This window comes from Pavona decussata, unplaced genomic scaffold, assembly GCF_977016875.1.
Source record: "Pavona decussata unplaced genomic scaffold, jaPavDecu1.1 SCAFFOLD_156, whole genome shotgun sequence".
In the NCBI taxonomy this organism is placed as follows: domain Eukaryota; kingdom Metazoa; phylum Cnidaria; class Anthozoa; order Scleractinia; family Agariciidae; genus Pavona; species Pavona decussata.
In genome coordinates this window covers 4,407,428-4,427,500 of record NW_028145568.1, presented here as the reverse complement: position 1 = coordinate 4,427,500, position 20,073 = coordinate 4,407,428, and the positions used below count along the sequence as shown (strand labels likewise).

General features: G+C 39.3%; 2 protein-coding genes across 6 annotated transcripts in view; both read left to right on the top strand.

Annotated features, from left to right (window-relative positions):
- Positions 1–9,980, top strand: part of LOC146465428 (traB domain-containing protein-like) — a 13,523-nt gene extending 3,543 nt beyond the window's left edge. For both annotated transcript variants that reach the window (XM_085128625.1, XM_085128626.1), the window contains exons 3-10: positions 369–571; positions 1,285–1,425; positions 2,055–2,165; positions 2,817–2,867; positions 3,327–3,415; positions 4,252–4,424; positions 6,157–6,265; positions 6,779–9,980. In XM_085128625.1, coding sequence (XP_084984751.1) covers positions 369–571; positions 1,285–1,425; positions 2,055–2,165; positions 2,817–2,867; positions 3,327–3,415; positions 4,252–4,424; positions 6,157–6,265; positions 6,779–6,914 — 1,013 coding nt within the window. In that variant the 3' untranslated portion in view covers positions 6,915–9,980. The remainder of the gene's footprint in view (positions 1–368; positions 572–1,284; positions 1,426–2,054; positions 2,166–2,816; positions 2,868–3,326; positions 3,416–4,251; positions 4,425–6,156; positions 6,266–6,778) is intronic.
- Positions 9,981–13,540: 3,560 nt separating this feature from the next.
- Positions 13,541–20,073, top strand: part of LOC146465427 (uncharacterized) — a 44,507-nt gene continuing 37,974 nt past the window's right edge. For all 4 annotated transcript variants that reach the window (XM_085128752.1, XM_085128753.1, XM_085128751.1 and 1 more), the window contains exon 1: positions 13,541–13,627. In XM_085128752.1, coding sequence (XP_084984878.1) covers positions 13,546–13,627 — 82 coding nt within the window. In that variant the 5' untranslated portion in view covers positions 13,541–13,545. The remainder of the gene's footprint in view (positions 13,628–20,073) is intronic.

Genomic DNA, 20,073 nt, shown 5'->3' with positions numbered 1-20,073 from the left:
CAAGTAAACTGGCCTTCAATCCCCTAAACAAGATGTAATCATGGGCAGTCAACTTCCCTTTGTGGAGAAGGATTGTTCGAGTTTTACCGTCGTAGTGATCTGCAGAGGCTCAAATCTAGACATACACTGTAGGCTCGATTTCCACCGTCTGCTGGGTCTGGTCTGTGATCCTCCCCGAAGAGAGACTCGGGGCTCCTTCGGGGGGATTAGTGCGGGCTCATTTTCCCGAACAGCAGCTGGTAATTGAGCCTAAAATCTACAGTGCTGTAAGTTTCACATCTGTCACTGTATAATCTTGTAGAATTTGGCGTAAATGGGGACTAAATGAGGCCTTTTATTAAGCGTTTATGGCTTTCTTGTTTAAGTAGGAATGCCAGCAGCCGCTGAGCCTGAAATCCCCCAAGATGTCAGCATATCAGATGAACTACTAATGAACCTTCAGCGTCTTCGGAGAAGTTCTAGTCCAGAACTCCCAGATACAGTCACTAAATTGGAGACTCCAGATGGCTGTAAAGTTTACCTTGTGGGCACTGCACACTTTAGTAAAGAGAGCCAGGATGACGTAGCAAAGGTTTGTCAAGTGTGTAGTTTATCCAGGGCAGTCGACATGTAATTGTTCAAGAGTTTTAGGCCTAGTTATACGTCGCGCTACAGTCGAATTTAATTCCATTAAATTCGTCATTCTGTCGACACAAATCATGGCATGGTTTTATGCGTCAAAATGAATACGGTTGAATTTAATTCTCTTCCCAAATACAGTGTCTCTGGTCGCCACGGGTTGCTGCAGGCTCGTTAAAATAAGTTTGAAATACATTTTAAAAATGTATGCATTTGGTTTGACGCGACGCTAGTGCAACGTTTAAACTGAAGATGCGTTATCGATATTTTATCCGTCTTACCTAGATGGATAAAACGTCTAGGACGAATTTAATGTACCAGACGAATTTATTTGTTTTAGATGCCGCGCTATCATCGAATTTAATTGCTTGTGGGACCTTGAATTAAATTTGACTGTAGCGCGACGTATAAACTAGGCCTTATACAAAGCTATTGTCTGTAAGTGATGATTGCCGTGCCTTTGTAAAGGCAAGGAATGATGTGAACATTTAAAAGTTGGCCATCAGGTTTCTTTTGTTGCACCCAATGATAGTGGTCTGCATTATTTGGTGTTTGCAGTTTTTTAGTTGTTTGTCTCGTGGTTCCAAGGAGTAAATTCCATTGTTAGGGTTGCTTAACAACTCAAGAAAAGTTGTGACCACATGCTTTTCTTTTGTTTTTCGTCAGACTATCCAAGCTGTGCAGCCAGATGTAGTGCTGGTTGAACTGTGCAAAAGTCGAGTGGACATTCTCAAATACGATGAGGAATTCTTGCTCCGAGAGGCAAAGAACATTGATATGCAAAAGCTGAGACTGGCAATTAAACAAGTAAGTTGATTGACATGTCATTTCCGATGCACTTACTGTACATTGGACATTAAATTGTGTTTCTCTTGAGCAAGCATGTTGTTCCTTTATGTTAAATTTTCAGAATCAATAAACCAGCAGGAAATTTGGGTATTTGGGTATTTGTCCTTGTCAATAAACCATGGAGCAAGCTCAGCTTTCTCTTGTGTTGTATATGCATCTTATGCATTTTGTCTACATTGTGCATATCTTAATTTGTTTTCATTGGTGGGGAGTTGATGGTTATTTCAATCAGGTTTCATGATGATGGGACAATGAGGGACTTCACCTTATTCAAGTGAGGGCATTCAGTTAAGGGTGGACACTTTTAAGTTTAATATAGTGTTTGATGTATGTACATCAGCTGCATGTATGCGTACACTAGTTGTTAGTTTACATGTGATGTCATGTTATTAGAAGAATTCAATGCCAAAAAGAGCTTGCAGTACATCAACGCCTTTTTTATTTCCCCAAAGCTTGAACTATGAGCAAGCTAAAGCAGCATGGAATGTGTATAATCATCTTGTGTTTCCCAAGACTCTGTTCAGAGTTTTGAAACTTGTAAAAACTGAACAGATTTAATAAACATCATGTTGCTGTTCCTCATCTAGAGTGGGGTTGTAGCTGGTGTAATGCAAGTCCTTTTACTAAGTGTATCAGCTCACATAACCAAGCAACTGGGTATGGCTCCAGGCGGCGAGTTTAGAGCAGCCTACAGAGAGGTATGTAAAACTTCAGAGTTTAAATGGTGCATTTTAAGTTATTCAGTTGCTAAAGTCGGTTTGGTTGTTTTTCAGTAGTAAAATTTTTCATAGAGGTTCTCTACATTGTATGCAGAACATTTACTTTGTAGGATGTAATACTGCAAAGTCATTCAGATTCTATAGAAAACAATGGGTGCAAAACAGAACAAATTTTGATGAATTTCAATGAACTGAAACCAATTTTGCTTAGTTACAACAACAACAACAACAACAATTTATTTACAAATTCAGATGATATAAGGGGCTTGTCCGGCAAATAGCCACAAAGCTAGTCGAGACACGACAAGACGAGCATGAGAACATAATGAAAAAAAAAACTAACTATAATTACATGTACATGTATTGAGATGTGAGAGCTTCTTGGTTTGCATTTAATACTGCAACATCAGTCTGTCTTTCAGGCATCTGAAGTGTTGAGTGTCATTGGAAAATGCATTGTCCATTGATAGACATGATAGTTGAGTTATGTCTTTTATAGTTGAGGTGTTACTGAGAATCTCAGCAATGCTTCAGTAGCCCCACAGTTGAATGTTAGGTGTTCCTTTTGTCAATAGAGTGTATTGCCCTTACAGCATAGTTAAAGTAATTCCATGTCGTCTTTCTTTATAGGCTAGAAAAACACCAGGATGTCAAATACATTTAGGAGATCGTCCAATTCAGGTGCGGTATGATTAACATTTAAAAGTGGAGTAAATGACATGTAACGTCATTTGAAGGACTTGCTGCAAAAAGAGAGAAAAACTTTCCCAGTTTTATGGATTTTCTTAGCTAAACCCTAATATGTTTTAATTTAATTTTTGTTCTCATTTCTGTGGCCACTGCTTTAATGTAATGGCTGTTTGGCATTGTTAAATGTTTAGAACTTCAGTCTTTAGACTAAATCTGCATTTACTCACTGTAGCACTTTAAATCCACAGTGCGCACTAAAAATGGGCAAGTTTGGAGTCAGAGCCTTTAAGTTCTTGACCGAAAACCCAAATGAATATACACCCTTTTTGCAACAAAGACTTCATTAAATACAATCATTTGTTGTTTATTTCTTGTTCATATTGTCGTTCATTGTCTGTTGGGTGTGTAAGTTCGTTCATCAACAGCATTGTATCTTTGTTTTCTTCTCAGGTTACACTTTCCAGAGCAATGGGTGCATTGAGTATATGGCAAAAAATGAAACTAGCATGGCATCTTATAACAACTAAAGATCCTATAAGGTACAGTGTGTTACAGCTCAGATTTATATTCAGGTTAAATTTATTTCCATCTGGGTCATTTTTTTGTAACCTGGGTGAGTATTTTCATTCTTTATTACTTTAATCTAGGTTACATGTACCTCTGCTATTTTGATACTGGTAGTTAAAGAAACTGGGTAGTTATTTAAAGGCAGTTTAGACGGTCTTTAACAAAACCACGTTCTAAGTCATTTTCAATTTTGGCAACAGTCATATCAAAACACTGTCTGCTGCTGATGGTAACAAGAAGGCTTGCATCCCAGACAAGAAAACTATTTATCTACTTATTAATAAAATAAACCACTTATAAACAGATTTGGAGGCTCACTGATTGTCTTAAGCCACGGCCTAAGTTAGACTCTGTTTAAATAACTGGCCTACTAAGTTTACTGACAAACATTCTCGTGGTATGTCAGATGTGGTCTTTCCACCTTCAACTTGGATGTCCTCATGATCTAATTGCCCCGGGGGTGGGGGGTGGGGGGGGTACTCCAGGTTAAAAGTGACGGAAAGGTGCAAAAGATTTTTTTGGGTAGAAAATTGTGGGTAGTAGTTTTTTGGGTAGTTTAATTTTTAACGTTAATCTTTTTTGAATGTTTTTACAGTTCGAAAATTTAGTATGGGATTTTTTGGGACTTAATTTTGGTTCAGGGGATTTTTTTGTCTTTTGCTTCAAGTCCGAGGGATTTTTTTGGGTGGAGTACCCCCCCCCCCCTGGGATCTATGCTCCCCACCCAACGGAAACCAGCACGTCAGTGTTATCCATTGCCATATACATTTTCGAAACTGACTTTTTTTTCCTTTAAATTTTATTGCAGTCCAGAAGACGTCGAGAGGTGTAAACAAAAAGATCTTCTAGCGGAAATGTTGGCGGAAATGACGGGCGATTTTCCAACATTATACAAAGTTTTTGTTTCGGAGAGAGATCAGTACTTGGCAAGATCCTTACGACTCTCTGCTTCACCTATTGAAATTCACAGTCCAGACGGAGGTATATGTTTGTCCAGTGCATAATTTGTGTACATTATTTTGCAAAGCAGACAACGGCAAATCTCAGTTGCGTTGAGTGAAACATGTCTTATAGACATTTTGCTCACGGAAGTGGTTAAAACCACTATACTCGAACAGAACCTACCAAACCACAAAATAGATGGTGGTCTCTGCCTGCAGCCCCCTTCCTCAAACTCTAAAGATGGTGTCTTTATTGCACAGCCACCCATCTATCCAGCGGCAAAAAATGACGTTGAGATTCAAATCTCACTTTTCTTATTTATCTAGCAATGCTGACTCTTGCTACCTGAATATTTCTGTGTCAACTCAAATTTTAAGGACGGTGCCTACTAATACCGAAGTATTTTTGTGCGGTTTATGACTCTGCAGGAAAAGCAGATCTTAGCAAGGGCTACTGGAATCCAAAAAGAAAATTGGCGGTAACCATGCATTTTTCAGAGATAACTAAGCAATAATATCTCCAAAAAGCACCAAAATAAAAGCAATGTATGGGATTTTTTCCTAACGTGAAGCTTAATTATCTCTGAAAAATGCATGGTTACCCCCAATTTTCTTTTGAGATACCAGAAGCATTTGCTAAGTTCTGTTTTCTCCGTATAGTTTTAAACTGCGCAAAAATATTCCTGTATTAGTTGGCACCACCCATAGGAAACCCGAGTATCTCGAGATGCGCAGAACGTACGCGCAGTAACAATAGTAGGCACCGTCCTTAAAGGCAATAAAATTTTCTTGGAAACGTTCATGAGATAGGTGGTGTCTTGGACCCCCCCCCCCACCCCACCCTAGACAAGGTGGGTCCTCTTTGAACAAACGTGTTATGACCAGTTCCCTAAATATTTGACACTGATTATGACTTGTATAATATACAACACGTGAATGTTTATTACTCCCACAAATAATTCTGGTCTCTGAATAAACTTCAAGAAAAGTAGTAGTAAGAACAGGGTGCACTGAAAAATAAGTGATCGTCTATGCCCAAAGCACGCATACGTTAGCGTTTGGAATCCAATATGGCAACTCAAAATGGCGGACCATAACAACCAACTTTGGCCGTAATTTTCTCCTCACTGGGTTAACAGAAAGTCCTCATCTTTCGGATTTAAGCTTAATAGTACAAAATCTCTCCACTGGTGTATTTTTTTGGCAAAGTCAAATTTAACCTAAACTCAAGTCTAATTACCGTATTTACTCGAATAAGCGCCGCCCCTGAATAAGCGCCGCCCTCGATTAAGCGCCGCACATGGAGCGGAATGGTTAATAAGCGCCGCCCTCGAATAAGCGCCGCAGCTCCGGTGCGGCGCTTATTTGAGTATTTCCATAAAATGATAAAAATACACTGCAATCGCTGCAATGCGGTTCTAAGCCAGCAATGGGAATTTATTTTCATCAATAGTGATGTTTTTCAGTTCGAAGTGAGTATATCTTGATGCTCTTTCATTCAGTTCTCTCTTCAAAATGTTCGCGTTCTTCAGTTCTTGCGTGAAGGCTGTAAACTTCGCCGGTACGACAAGCCCAACCTCCCTCTTTCTCTTCCCTGTAACTGTTGCAGCAAGGAAATGTTTTGGCTTTGTGGTATGAGCCTTTTAATAAGCGCCACCCTCAAATAAGCGCCGCCCTCGAATAAGCGCCGCACAGGAGACACGAACAATTAAATAAGCCCGCGGCGCTTATTCGAGTAAATACGGTAAACACGTTTAATTTGCTGTTTACAGAGCCGCATGGCGTTGTCCCTAGTGTTGTGGTGGGTGTTGTTGGAATTGGACATGTGGATGGGATTACAGAAAACTGGGATAAGGAGATTGATGTAAAAGAACTTCTAAGGTACAGTGCAGGGCTTTTCTGTTTACTTTGGAGTTCTTCACTTGTTCACTCGCTTTACAGTCTTAAAGTCACCTAATCATTTCCTATAAAACATGTTTTAAAATCCTACGACATACACGACAGTCGTAAGCGAGTTGTAGGTTTGATTTACACGAAACAATTCGTGTCGTAGGCCTGGCGTAAGCTTGTCGCATGCGAGAAAGTCGTACCGTGTAAGTCCTTTAGGGGGCTTTCTGGTTGTTTTCCAATTTACTAAATACTCTCAGCAAACGTAGCTCTCTATTGTCTATCTGATGCATGTACGACTGGCAATAAAAAAGCTTCTATCCGGACAGCGGAAAGCGACAATTTTATCCATATCCATGGATTTTGAAGCCTTTCAATTATATTGCAATTTCTGCAGTCTACGTATTCGTGTCATTTTGTGTTCCTTTTTTTTTTCTTTTTAACATATAATAGTTATGTGTATATGTACCTTAAGTTTTGATGACGTTTTATTGCTTTTCTCTTCAGACTTCCAGAAGCTAGCAGAGCTAGTAGGTTTATACGCTTCTCCATAAAAGCGTTTGTAGGAATCTTTTTAGCCTGGGGGTGTTACAAGCTTGGAAAGTACACAAGAATTGCTTCATATATTCCTTACTTGCACTAAAGAACAACATGTAATTGTCCAAGTTTTTAACAAGCAGATATTAGTTTAAATTATTGATTTTTATTTATTATTTACTTTTAAAAAAGAGAGAACAAAAAATTAAGGTGAAACTAATTTTCTGACGCGCGCTTCTCGAAAGTTCCGAGAGCGCTTGTTACCCAGAAAGTTATTTTCACAAGTGATGTTGGATTTGTCTTTGTTCTTGAAAAGTTGGTACTGCAACAACTTTGGGAAACGGACGTATGAGAGACAATCATGGAGTTATGATCCTACACTAGCTAGGAGCAGTCCTTTATTGTGGGTTGTGCACTGTACAGTGCTCTACCCACTATGTCATCAGGAGTGTAAGAGTGTGAGTGAGTGAGTGAGTGAGTGTCCGTAAACAAACAGGTCCGCAGCGCGTGCACAGCACTACCCACATGTACGCAATGCGTACCTTTTTTTTCTTGGGGACAGTAGAGCAAGCGAACCACGCGAGCGAGAGCGAAACTGCTTCCCTCGCGCGTCTCGCTCGCGCGCTCGCGTGAAGAAAAATAAGGGACTTCTCGTAGCTATCATAATCCCACGTGCTGTAATCAGGCGACATCGTAGATTACATGATGATAGTTTTTCCGCGGTACTAGAAGGTGTCTACAACTAATGAATATACGAATTGGTTCAGAATTAATTTTAATTATCTAAACTCAAAAACTGTTTAAAAAAAAAGATGCCGTTAACTATAAACGAAACTGGCAAAACTGATATAAATATAAAACAAGGATATATTTCAGACTATGTAATTTATGATGGCCATCAATGCATTTTATGGAAATGTCATTGCGCTCAGTTTCCTAGGTACTTTTTTGTCCCTGTTCTTCCCTTCCAGTTTAAACAACATGTAGAAAAAAACACAGATTGGTTTAAACGTGATGTGATCCCCGATAAGCGAAATAATGGAAACTGTAGCTTTGGGAAATGACAAATACCCCCAGTCTATCAACAGTAGGGTTTAAAGACTATATTTTAAAGAGTGTTTTTATTGGGGACTTTGAGAAAACACTACGGCAACGCCAGAGAAAACGTCACTTGAAAATATAAGTTCGTGTTCCTTGCACTATTTCGTGATTATCCCAACTCGTTCAAGTTGTACAATGTGGCCAAGCTATCCAGTAACAGAATTAGTAGGAACGGCGTTCAAGTTAAGACAGGATGAAAAATTCACTGTTGTGTGCTCACGTTCTCCACAAAACCTTGTATTTGATCATTTCAGGGTTGTTTGCCCGAAGACTGTGAAGATATGTGCCAAAAAATATAACGCACGTTCAGGGCCATTGTTCTTTCCGATGACGGTGTAGTCGAAAGATGTAACGAATGCTCGATACTCAGATTTATTCTATGAATGTACAAAATGAAGACATTAAATTGTAGCAATGACAACCAAATAATAACCGGAAATCACGCATTCTAACAGCCGTTAGTTTTCTTGTTAAATCCTTTGGTTTTGTTACGTTCTCTTTGCCGATGCCGCAGTAGCTGCTTAAACTTCCTAAATTTGACTTTTTGACATTCGTAATTTACTGTTTGTGGACGAAATCAGACACGTGAATGAGCTTTGTTACTGGATGATATCTAGAGCGGTTTTCAATTAAGTGTCGTAAAACCAAAACCAAAGTAATTGCTCTGGCCAATCACCACAAACGTAGACACCATGAACCACTTAGAATTTGAAACGTTAGTACATGTGACCGGCGCCAAGAGCGGGAAAATGCGCGCGAATAAGTCACAATTGGTTTTGGGTTTTGCTTCCCATTGGTTGAGGAAGTGGCGCGAGTTGTGCCAACCAACCAATCAGAATGAAGTAAAACAAGACCAAAGGCTCCAAAGCGAACGCGAATTGTTTCCGACACTCGAGTGAAAACCGCTCTAAACCACTTCGAGTCGCTACATTATTTTTCCAATTGCGGTTGTAGAAATACTGAAATACTATTTCAGTTCGTTCGTCGTACTGGTGATACTTTTATGGTGATGTTACGATAGTATGGAAATTTTTATTTCTTTAAAATATCTGGAGATCTATGCTTTTTTGCAAACTACCCGGTGAGGAATCGAAGAATACCAGTTTTGGTTTAATGACTCTTCCCCATGACTGTACGTTTAGGGGCATGTATGTATTCAGATGCAGGTGGAAGCACTTTGCCAACACAAAGTGTTGCCTGTGTAAAGTAAAATTTACTTTTAAAATGTAACGGGGCCCAATTCTTGCTGTGAGCATGCCAGGCTGCAGGCCGTAAGAGTAACTAAGTACTTTGTTTTGAGATTTTTCTTTTTGAACAAGGACCTGCACTATAAAAGGGATAGCTCCTCCCAGCTTTATCACACACTTACATTGTACCGCTTTAACGTCACATTAATGATGGCGGACATAGTGAGCAAATAGGAAGTAAACGTTGTGGAGTCGGTATTTCAAGAAATAAAGTCAAACTTGTCTTGAAGAAATGACCTTCGCTGTTAAAAGAATATTTTGGACGAAACATATAGTTGTAATTGGGCCGGAAAAAGAAAATTTACAAATCTCTAGCTTTATTCACGAGGCAAATACGCAAACGGATTATAAAAGGTTCCTTTTATAGTGCGGGTCCTCTTAACAATATTAAGCATTGCTGCAAAAGCTAACGGCTAGCTTATCTAGGGATCTTTTGCCTTTACAATGATGTCAATACGACCAAGGACATGAACGCAGGACGTGACAGACACAAAACAGGGACGCTAAGAATTATAATGAAAGGATTGGCAAGGCTTTAGATCTACAAAAAAACGTTTAGAATCTATCAAAAACTTGTGAATGCTTAAAAAAGTGAAACATTACTTTGGATAGAAATCTGAGGAGAGAAGCCATCGCATCTGGGTAGGTGTAGATGCCTTGGCCTATCTTTTATTATTAATTAATTTGAGATCATTTTATTGTGGACGCAAGATTTCCGAGTTGTATTTTAACCGTAAATGAAAGAAAAAAGTTTTAATGGTGTTTTATAAGTTTTAAAAGTCATGTGTTGCTTTGAATAAATGTCAAAAACAGTCTGACCGTTATTAGTTTTCCAACTTATTATTTAGCTAACCCGGGTTGCATCAATTTTGTGTTTAAAACAATACGAACTACTGAAAGTTTAACCGTAGAGGCTTCGTTCAGACTTGGAACACGTGCATCGAGCCGACAGATTGATCACGGTGGCTACTTCAAGGGTACCACTCTGATGTCATTCCTGTGCATGCGTCCTTGTTGGCATATTTCATTATTGCGTACCATTACCACTAGTTCCACAAGCCTCTTATTACGAAAATGGCCAAAGGAGGATCAGAAGCAACATTTGCGTCCAGCGCTGTCCCACCCCCGTTACAACCGCATGCATGCCGCCAAGGACACCAAGAGAAAAACAGGTTTTTGTACTCGGAACGATAGTGAAGCAAATTTTCTCGTGAATTTTTCATTAAGAAATGAATTAAAAGGATATGGGGTAAAAATTGGCCATTCCTAATTCGATTGGCTTTATTCATTGGAATAGCAAGGCACAGGCGTTCTCCTTCTAACCCCCCTTCCTACCCCCCCCCCCCCCCAAAAAAAAAATGCTATCCAAAATAAATAGCCGGAGTACAACAGCCCCATCACCGGTGGCTTTATAGATGAGTTTAATTTGTTACGAACCTTCCCGCTTTCCATATGTAAATGACTAATTTGTGATCATATCTCTTTAGATATATGAAGCAGCCAGGTTTGTATCAAAATAAGGTGAACTTCAAACCCTTTTCCACTCAAAGGCCAAGTTGTCAAGCCCGGACAGTTCGATAACTAAGTCGCTACGAAGCGGAAGCTTATCCTGATGTGGTATATAAGCCAAAATGAAGACTTTCTCTAAGTCTAGATTTTTCTTTGTGGACTACATGTTGCACTCGGCTTTAACGAAACTCCGGTTACGTACCTTGTAAACTCCATTCTTTGACATTAATATATAATTAATTATGTAAACTTGTACATTGGACGTATTTAATTGGTGTGCACAGTTAAGTTCTTATAACATCGTGGCAGTGTAGAGATCACAAAAGCTATTTAACATTTCCAGGCTTTTCTACGGTCTGTCTAGCCTCCCACGCAGTCCACTGTGTGGGAGGAGGTACCAGTACCCTAAAAACGAATGCGTGGGAGGCTACGGTCCGGACCCGAATTTTTAAAAAGGTAACCGATGAAAACTTAAGCTGATCTCGTGAAACGACCGGCGGGAATCACGGATTTTATGGCCACGAGAAGGTTCACAATGATGCAAAAGAGAGAAGAAAGGAGAGGGAAGAATACTACGCAACCTTTTGTTTTTTATATTGGCAACTTTTTGAACGACAAAAAACATTTGCGCCGCACTCTCAAAGAAGCTTGACTTGAGCGGGCTCGTTTTGAAAACTCCAGGCAGACGATGTATTTGCAGTTAATCTTGTAGATGGCAACATAACACGGTTGATTCCCAGGTACAATATTGATCAGCAGATAGCTGGTTGGTGAGCAATGATCGCAACCGAAAGACTGGGAATGAAGATGGTCACCGGACTATCCGCTTACCTAAACTTGAGCCTACGGACTCGGTGCAATATTTGTATCCCAGTAGCGATAAAATAATTCTCGAACTCTTTATTGTTCTCATTATGAGTCATATTCACTCACTTGCGAGTAACTTGCATTCATTCGCAGGACGTTTCGAGCTGTGGTAAAAAAGATAATGCTTTTGAATAGCATTACATTATGTTTGCGGGAAAAGAAAAAAATTTTTTACCCTGTCCGATGTCACGCGTTCTTATATTAATGGCAATGTAGTTGTAGTTCGACGATCGACTCTTGCTAAAAACAATCAACCTACAACGTTATAAGCTGTCGTTTATATACGAGCTTTGGAATGTGTATTCATTGCATGAAACAAACTGACATGTTCAGCGATTCTACACTGGCTTTTCCGTAGAAACAGTGTCATCCGTTTTCGATTTCACTTCGTTCCACTTAAACCACAATACCCTAGCTAGACCTTGCTTTTCATTAATACACTCTTTTTTATATGTACAAGATCGTCTAATTTTTAGGCTGAGGCTGAACTTTCTTATATTACTGTTGGCAATCCGAGCCTTTTAAGATGTTCTCTGAGTTATTTTTTATAGTATTTCAATAAATCAATGTGGACGTGACCAAGACACCTTAATTGGACAATATAGACTGAATTTAAACTGTTCATTTTAAAAACATTTGGTCGTAATGAAAATGTTCTCAACTGCCTCTCAGCCTGGGTAATGTTCTTAGTAGGTTCTTAAATTTTAGTTAATCTCAGTCTCAACGTTCTTATACTGAAAAAGAGTGTATGATCAATAAGTTTGCTTCCATCAACAAGATGAAAAAACAAAATATAGTTCAAAGGTTGGTAAAAAGAAATAAACAGACCAATTACTGGCTATACATGACTACGTTTGCGTACAACACTGTGGTGGTGGCCATAAGTCATCAGTACAAGAATTAACATACCAAAAGGCAAATTCTCCTATCTTGTCCCCATACTTTTCTTATAAAAGTACTGGGGAGAAGTTATTAAAATATCAAAAAATTCACCTTGGGTGATCATATCCTTAATTCCCATGACCTCAGGGGTTGAATAAGCATTGATATTACCATAGTTTATTGAGGGACTTGTTATGAAAGTTGCCATGACAACAATGGAGCTGAAATTTATGTTGGACGGGCTGCGACCCTGCAAAATCCTTTGTTTTAATGTTCACACTACAGTTGAATATCTTAACAGGAACGTTTCTATTGGTCAGTTGTCCTACACATTTCAAAATCTATTGTGGTCTGTACACGGCCAAGGCCAAAAATGTTAACAAAAACATATAACAAAGAAGTTTGTCAAGCTTCATAACCATTGCCTTTTATAAACTATGATATTACAAGGAGAAATTTGACGTGGTTATTGTTAGGGCGTAAAGGATTAAACCAGAGATAATGACACCCACATTCTAATTTTCTCGTCAGAATTCTCGGGATGACTTTTACAACTGAAAAGTAAGGCGAAAATATTTCTTTTATGTAAGTTTGAGAATTTCTGTGCTCCGGTCAGCCATGAATTTGATAAAATTTCAAAGTCCGCGTTCTATTTTCAAAAGGAAGCACTATATCAACCTGAAATTTTCCTGGAGAATTTGTCTCTCTTGTGTGTAGAACGTTCGAGGTGGAATTAGTTTAATCAACATCTCATGAAAATATTATATATAATCAAAACACACGGAACTGCCAGTCTAAATCTTGATCCATATATATATGACAAATAGTTCAATATTCGTTGATCAACAAATGTTGCGACTATTGTTCAATGTTCAGCGAAAATATTCCATTCAATGTGTTCAATGTCGAACAGAATAAAGGCTCTCCTTTCATTTTGTTGAACATGTCGAATTAAGGGCAAAATAAAACATTAAGCAGATTAGTAAGGTGGCGCCAACAAATCTGGACGTCCTTTAGCATTTGTATGTTGAACAACAAATTTTGAACGATGTTGAACCGTGTGTATTTGGCTTATATCAATATCGGGCTAGTAACATGTGCTTTGAACATTTCAAATATATTTCAGTTGCGATGGAGGAAGTATGTCGTTTCGTGATCCCAGCGATTCTTGTCCTATTTTTTAACATAGAGGTACAAGGGATTTTCACATCAGGTAAGAGACACAAACATATTCTAACAATAGGTGACCCTCCTCTTTCAAGCTTTAAATGGCGGGTAACAACTATTTAAATTGTTTAATAGGATATCAGACAAATTATCTCAATCTTGTGAAGCAAAATGAATATTGTACAAAGCTCCTCGTTAAATTGTCTCCTAACAGCCTGAAATGCTGCTTTTCAGCCATCTTACAGAACCCAACATGTACACTCAACCTTTCATTTCGGTGAATATCAGTTCGGAATGACTAAATCCCCTCAGAAATTTGGATTCAGGGAATTGTGAAGAAAAGCTAGCATTTTCTTTGATGTATTATCAACTACAACCTTAGTAACATAGGAATATTAATTCCTTTTGTTTTCGAATGGAAGAAGAATGTCGTCAAGAGAGACCAAAAGAAGGTCAGCAAAGATTTTTCGGAAAGAAAAGCAGCTCGTCGAAACTCTGCCACAGAGGGTTCTGCTCCCTAAAAATTTCAGGGACCTTAAATTTCAGCTAAGGAATGCAAACAGACGAAATTGTATTAGCAGACACAAACATCCCTTTGAAAGGCTCGAAAGCGATCTTGGAAAACAGGATACGACGTGTGAAGTATTTTTACTTTCTGAATATTCTAGTTTAGTTTCCCCATCCCAACCGCAAATTATGTACAACTACCTATTGTATAATTTGCCTTAAGATTCGCCTTCATTGTGGAGGTGTTTTTTTCTGGCGACCAGCTGCTTGAGACAGAGATGACCGGAATAGATATCCAAATGCTCGAAGCGTACGTGTCTTCTACTGTGACAACGCACACAACGTTTGCTTGCTTTCGACTGATTTGTGATCTAATTGCATCTACTTTCTGAGTAAGAAGCCATTTAGAAGCGGTGTTTTTCTTCTTTAATAAATGCGAAGTAATATATGAACAAGGCAACTCATGATCAATGACTAAAACGACCACTACTTCCGCTTTAAACTCAGACATATTTGCGAGTTTCTTGACCAGCGTATCTGTATAGAGCCCGTTGATCACCTTTCGGAGACGGAAAAAATAAAGTGTTTATGGAGTTCTGTTGTAATGCCTGGAGTTTGTTTGACATGGTGATATTGCGAATCAGTTTTACAGTATTCTGCTCAGCAGGGCTGAGTACAAAAACCGGTTTAATACTCGTATTTGTGGCTTTCTTGATCAGTGTATTGGTAATGGGGTCCGTCGATAATTTCATCTTTTCAGAAACTCAAGAAAACGCAAGGTTCACTGCAATACCTAGAGTTTGTTCAACATCGTGATATTGTGAAGCAGTTTCGAAGCTCAAATGATCACTCCAAAACCATTAAAAAGCGTAGGAGCAGCTTGTGTGTGTGTGGTTTTTTTTTTTTAACTTAGTTTATTCTTCGTGGTTTATTCTGACAAAAATTATGGTGGAAAATTCCATAATCATAGAATGTCAAATTTGTGCTAAACGTAACGAAAGTAACCCTACGTCAACGTTTTAAGGATCCGAAAGGATGTTGTCATGGGGATATTATTTTGTTTTGAGCAATACTGTCTTAAATATTTGACAAAGTATCTTTGCTCAAAAACTGTTGAAATTACTTTCGGTGTATCGACAAGAAAATATCAACGCAAGCGATTTCTCTAAGAAAGAACAAAATTGTAGTCAGTTTGTCCAGAACATAGGGGTAACAATTGTTTGCAATTCATTTCCATTCTTGACATCCTGGCGGCAGCGCGGCAGCCAAACATAATCGATACTAGTTTCTGTGTAATATTAACAAAACTAGACCGTTATTTCAATATTCCATTAGTACAAATCTGTTTTTGCCATTCAAAATGTTTCTAAAAATAGGTGAATCCCCCGAGCTTCTGTCGGATAAAGCTATCTAAAATTGTTCTATTCCTGTTCTCGAGTAGTTGAATCAACTTTGAAAGAGTTCGAGTCGAGGTCTGAAATCTCCCAGTCTTTTTGGTTATCTTCAGATATTTGCTGCTGTGACTTGCAATGTTTAACATTAACTTAAACACGTTATTCTTTTTAAAATGGTACTAAGCTAGTTTCATATCATCTTCCTACCTTCCACCCCTTCTTCTCGTGCTAATAAAAACACCATTTGAAGGTCAGATTTTTAAGCACCGTCCTCCCCTCCCTTGCCACCCCTCTATCATAGAAAACACCAGTGAAATACTCCAAACTCAGGCGTACCAAAGGTCAAAGTAACATTCAATTTGTCTTCAATGTGCAGAAGTGTTATTTGCTATCACTATTACCTTTCAGACACTGCTGTGTGGAAACGTCAGGTCAACTTTTGTTCAAAATTCGCGATTTGAAAGACCCCCTGGCCCCCTCTCTAATTAGCCCCCCACCCCACCCTGAATGGAACTAAGCACCTCGGAGGTTTATACAACCTGGAATACATCCGTGGCTACTAAAAATAGTTCAAAAGAGGTTTCAGAAGTAACCGGAATACAAAATGGCTCTTGAATATCGTGTGTGATCAAACGTTTGCCAATACGCTGGAATAGTCAATCAAATGCGACCTAAATATTGTTTGTGAACTGACAGAAGGGTCCAGCCCATGCGCATGTGACATTTGTCATGTTCGTTAAAATCAATGGGCACGTTCTTAATTGTGTTAAACACTTCTTTAACTGTACGGGAATAATGGGTTCTCTGAATAACTTCAACCGAGCAGAAGGAAAGGATTTTTTCTTCCTTTATAATTTCAATTTAGTTCAGTTATCAATGGTTATAGAGAAGTCTTGACATGTCTTGACCAACCCTTTGTAATTGCACCTTTTCCATTTGCCCTTTCTCGCGGCAAACGAACAAAGATTTTTCACGCTACAGTATCTTCGTCAATTATAAAATTACAGCTATTTACTTGCATTGATGTGGCTAAGATGAAAATTGCATGACTTCCTAATGTCATTACAAGGCCAAACACCAACTCTTCCCTTTATTAACCCCCCATCCGTGTTACGGTTTAGGACGCAATGCATTAACTCGTGACTACCGTATGTTGGACAGTATCCGTGTCCGCCGGTGTGCTTTGGAATTTACCATTTAGTTACAAATGTGACAGAAGAAAGATTAACGATTTCCTTTCAAATATTATCCTCGAGTACCAATTCCTTTTTCGCAGGTCTGGTGACGGATGTAAGACTGCTCAGTATCCGTACAGCAGGCCCTACTCTAAAAATCCGACCACAATTATCATTTTCACCACGCAAATAAGATATAATCACCATAATTACCTTTTTTAATCATTTAAACTGAAAAACATTTAGAATGAGCGCTTTATATAGTAACCGAGCACTGACAACGAGGAAAAGCAGTGACTTTCCTCAACAAATAACTTAATAGGCTAATTTCTCAAGAAGTTTATGTGGCCTACTATTTTATGCATATTTTAACCCTATATAGACCGGACCGGGCATTTTTCCGTCTTCAGTGGCCGGGGGGTTAGGGGGGAGGGAATCTTTACCCCCCTCTCTTCTATAATTCCGCGAAGATTAAAGCTGTGATAAGATTAAAGCTTGGAGTATAAACAATATTGTACAATATTGTAACGCGAGTGTAATGCCAGTATTTTGCTAATTAAGACATTTTTTTCTAACGTTCTCGCTGCTTTCGTCGTCGTCGCTGCTTAAGATCCTTAACAAAAACGACAACGATATTGAAAACAGCATCAACAGCGACAACGATGTTGACCACGACAATGCCAACAACAGCGATAGCGACAACCACAATGACAATGATAGTGACAACGACAATAGCTATGATAACCACAGTAATAATAAACAGTACAAAAATAAAAACAACGACAAGGACAATGGAAGCGGCAATGACAGCGAAAACAACAACAATGACAACGGCAAGGACAGTGACAATGACGGCAACAGTGACAGAGACAATGACAATAATTCCTCGCGAAGCGAGGGCCGAAGGCCCGAGCGTAGCGAGGTTAATAAATTTGTCGGGCCGAAGGTCGCGCTCGGGAGCTAAGCCGTGCGAAATCGAGCCGAACATATATTTATATATATGTGTGTTTATATATTTCCGTGAAGGTGTCCGTGCTGTTGCCTGGCAACAGTGCGCAAACAAAGTATGAATGACGTCAGATTGTCTGGCGTCGTCTGAAAAAAAAATTGCATACATTGAAAAAAATATGCGTGCATGATCAAATTTCAACTGCAATGTTCATCAATATTCACTGGATACAGAACTATCTCTCCAGAATCTTTTCCCTTTCTTTTAGAAATCTTTTTTGTGAAAGAGTGCATTAAAGAAATTACACGTTTTGTGGCCGCGGTAAATAATTTTTCGTGGGAAATTAATTCATCGAATGCACGCCCGTTGTACATTACGTCGCGACAGAAATAGATTTTCAACCGCAAACTAGCCCGTGGAACTACGAAAACACTATGCTCATCAAAAAAAAAAATCTTATGCGCCTTTTAATCTCCTCGTTTGATGCTACAATACGAGTAAAGAGGGCTTTCCACCCAGCCCCAGCTTCGCGAGGTTTTGCGAGCCACGTATTTCTAGTAGCAATGGAATTGGTGGTGCCAATGGCAGTGGCGAAGCTAGAAAATGCCAATAGAGATGGCTATGCCAATGACAATGGCGAAAGGCAATGGCAGTAGCAATAGCAATCGTAATATAATTAAAAGGGCAACGACAATAATGACAATGATGAAGGTAATGGAAAAGGCAATGGCGATGGTAATATAATCAAAATGGCAGCGAAAATGATAAAGGCAATGGCAATGGTGACGGCAATGGCAGTGGCGAGGAAAATGCCAATAGAGATGGTTATGGCAATGACAATGGAGAAAGGCAATGGCGGTATCATTGGCAGTGGCAATGGCAATGGAAATATAATCAAAATGGCAACGACAATGATGAAGGCAAAGGCAACTAGTGGCGATCGTGATTGTGATGGCAATGACAATGACATTGAAAATGCATGGTAACTACAATGAGGAAGGCAATGGCAGTGTCGATGACAATGAAAATGACGACGACCATGGAAATGGCAATGGCAATGGCAATAAAAATGACAATAGCCAAGGCAACGAAAATGGCAATAACCATGACGATGCCAATGGCAACAACAAAGAGAATGTAAATGCAATAGCAACGACAACAACATTGGCAACCACAATAACAACTTAGACGAAAACGACAACGGCAACAATGACAATGACAAAGACAATGACAAGGACGACAATGGCAACATCAACGAGGACAAGGACAATGTTGTGAAAGGGATGATTGGTCATCGTGCTAGAATATAATAATGAATTAAATAATCGTTTATCTCACGATGTAGTCATTTAAGTTGTAGATCGCGACTACTTACTGAGAGTCTTCATTAGGCGATGAGGTCGACTGATCATACTTCAGTATCTATATCAGGAAGGTCGGCTATGATTGGCGGATTTTGATCGTCGCTTCTTCCTGGAGGTAACTGTCTCGCAGTCCGCAGTTGATTCAGTCTCCTGTTGTGTTTCTCGGTCGTATCGAGACATCCGGAATTTCTATCCTCTTATTCCAGTTGATGTTGTAAGGGTGTAGCATGATGTTGATGGTGTACTTGACCCTGCGTGTGTACCAATGTCAGTCTCGGATCAATAAACTTTACCTCATTCTAAAGCGGATGGTGGCCTGTCTTGTTGGCGTGCTAAGAAACGACAAACATCTGGGTGCGATCGAATTGCATGCCACCCTCTTCCTCTTTGATCCTTTCCTGCAGAGGTCTCCCTCTAACACCGACGAATACTTTGCAGCATACGCAGGGGTTGTTGTATACCATACAGGCCACCCCAAGTATGACCTAAGTGTGGTGTCTGATTTGAAGACTGTGCGTATGCCTTATTGCTGTAGGCAACGGCGACGTGGCCCCAAAAAGTCCTTCTATGACAGTAGAATTCAGTATATTCTGCTTCGGGTTCTTTTATCGATGTTCAGTGGTTTGTGGGTCTTAATCAACCTTCGAAAAAAAAAAGAAGGATAAACGTTAGAAACAAGTACAGATGACCAATGTTTCTAGTCGATAGAGATTGCTAATGGTCGGGTGACAAGAAGTTTCACCTGGTCATACAAGTACTTGACAATACCACGTTTTAGCTGAGTATCGATCAGTGTGTGTTGATTTTCTGTAGACACCGGTGGTGAGGCGGCCGTCTGGTTCTTTCAAATAATATAATTAACAAAAAAAGACTAAAAAAGACCTTGCTGTCTGTCTTGGTTTTCATGGTGGATTGACGGCTGTTAAGATGTTACAGAAAGTTGTTAACACTGCCTTGGTCAAGAATGGTGAGAGTGTCGCCTACGTAGCGCTTCCAGATCTAGGGGTTGAATGTTTTAGTTGCTACTACGCCTGTTTCACGTAGACGTTAGCAATGACAGCGGAAACTGGAAACTGGAAAGCTGTGCATTCCTTTTGTTCATA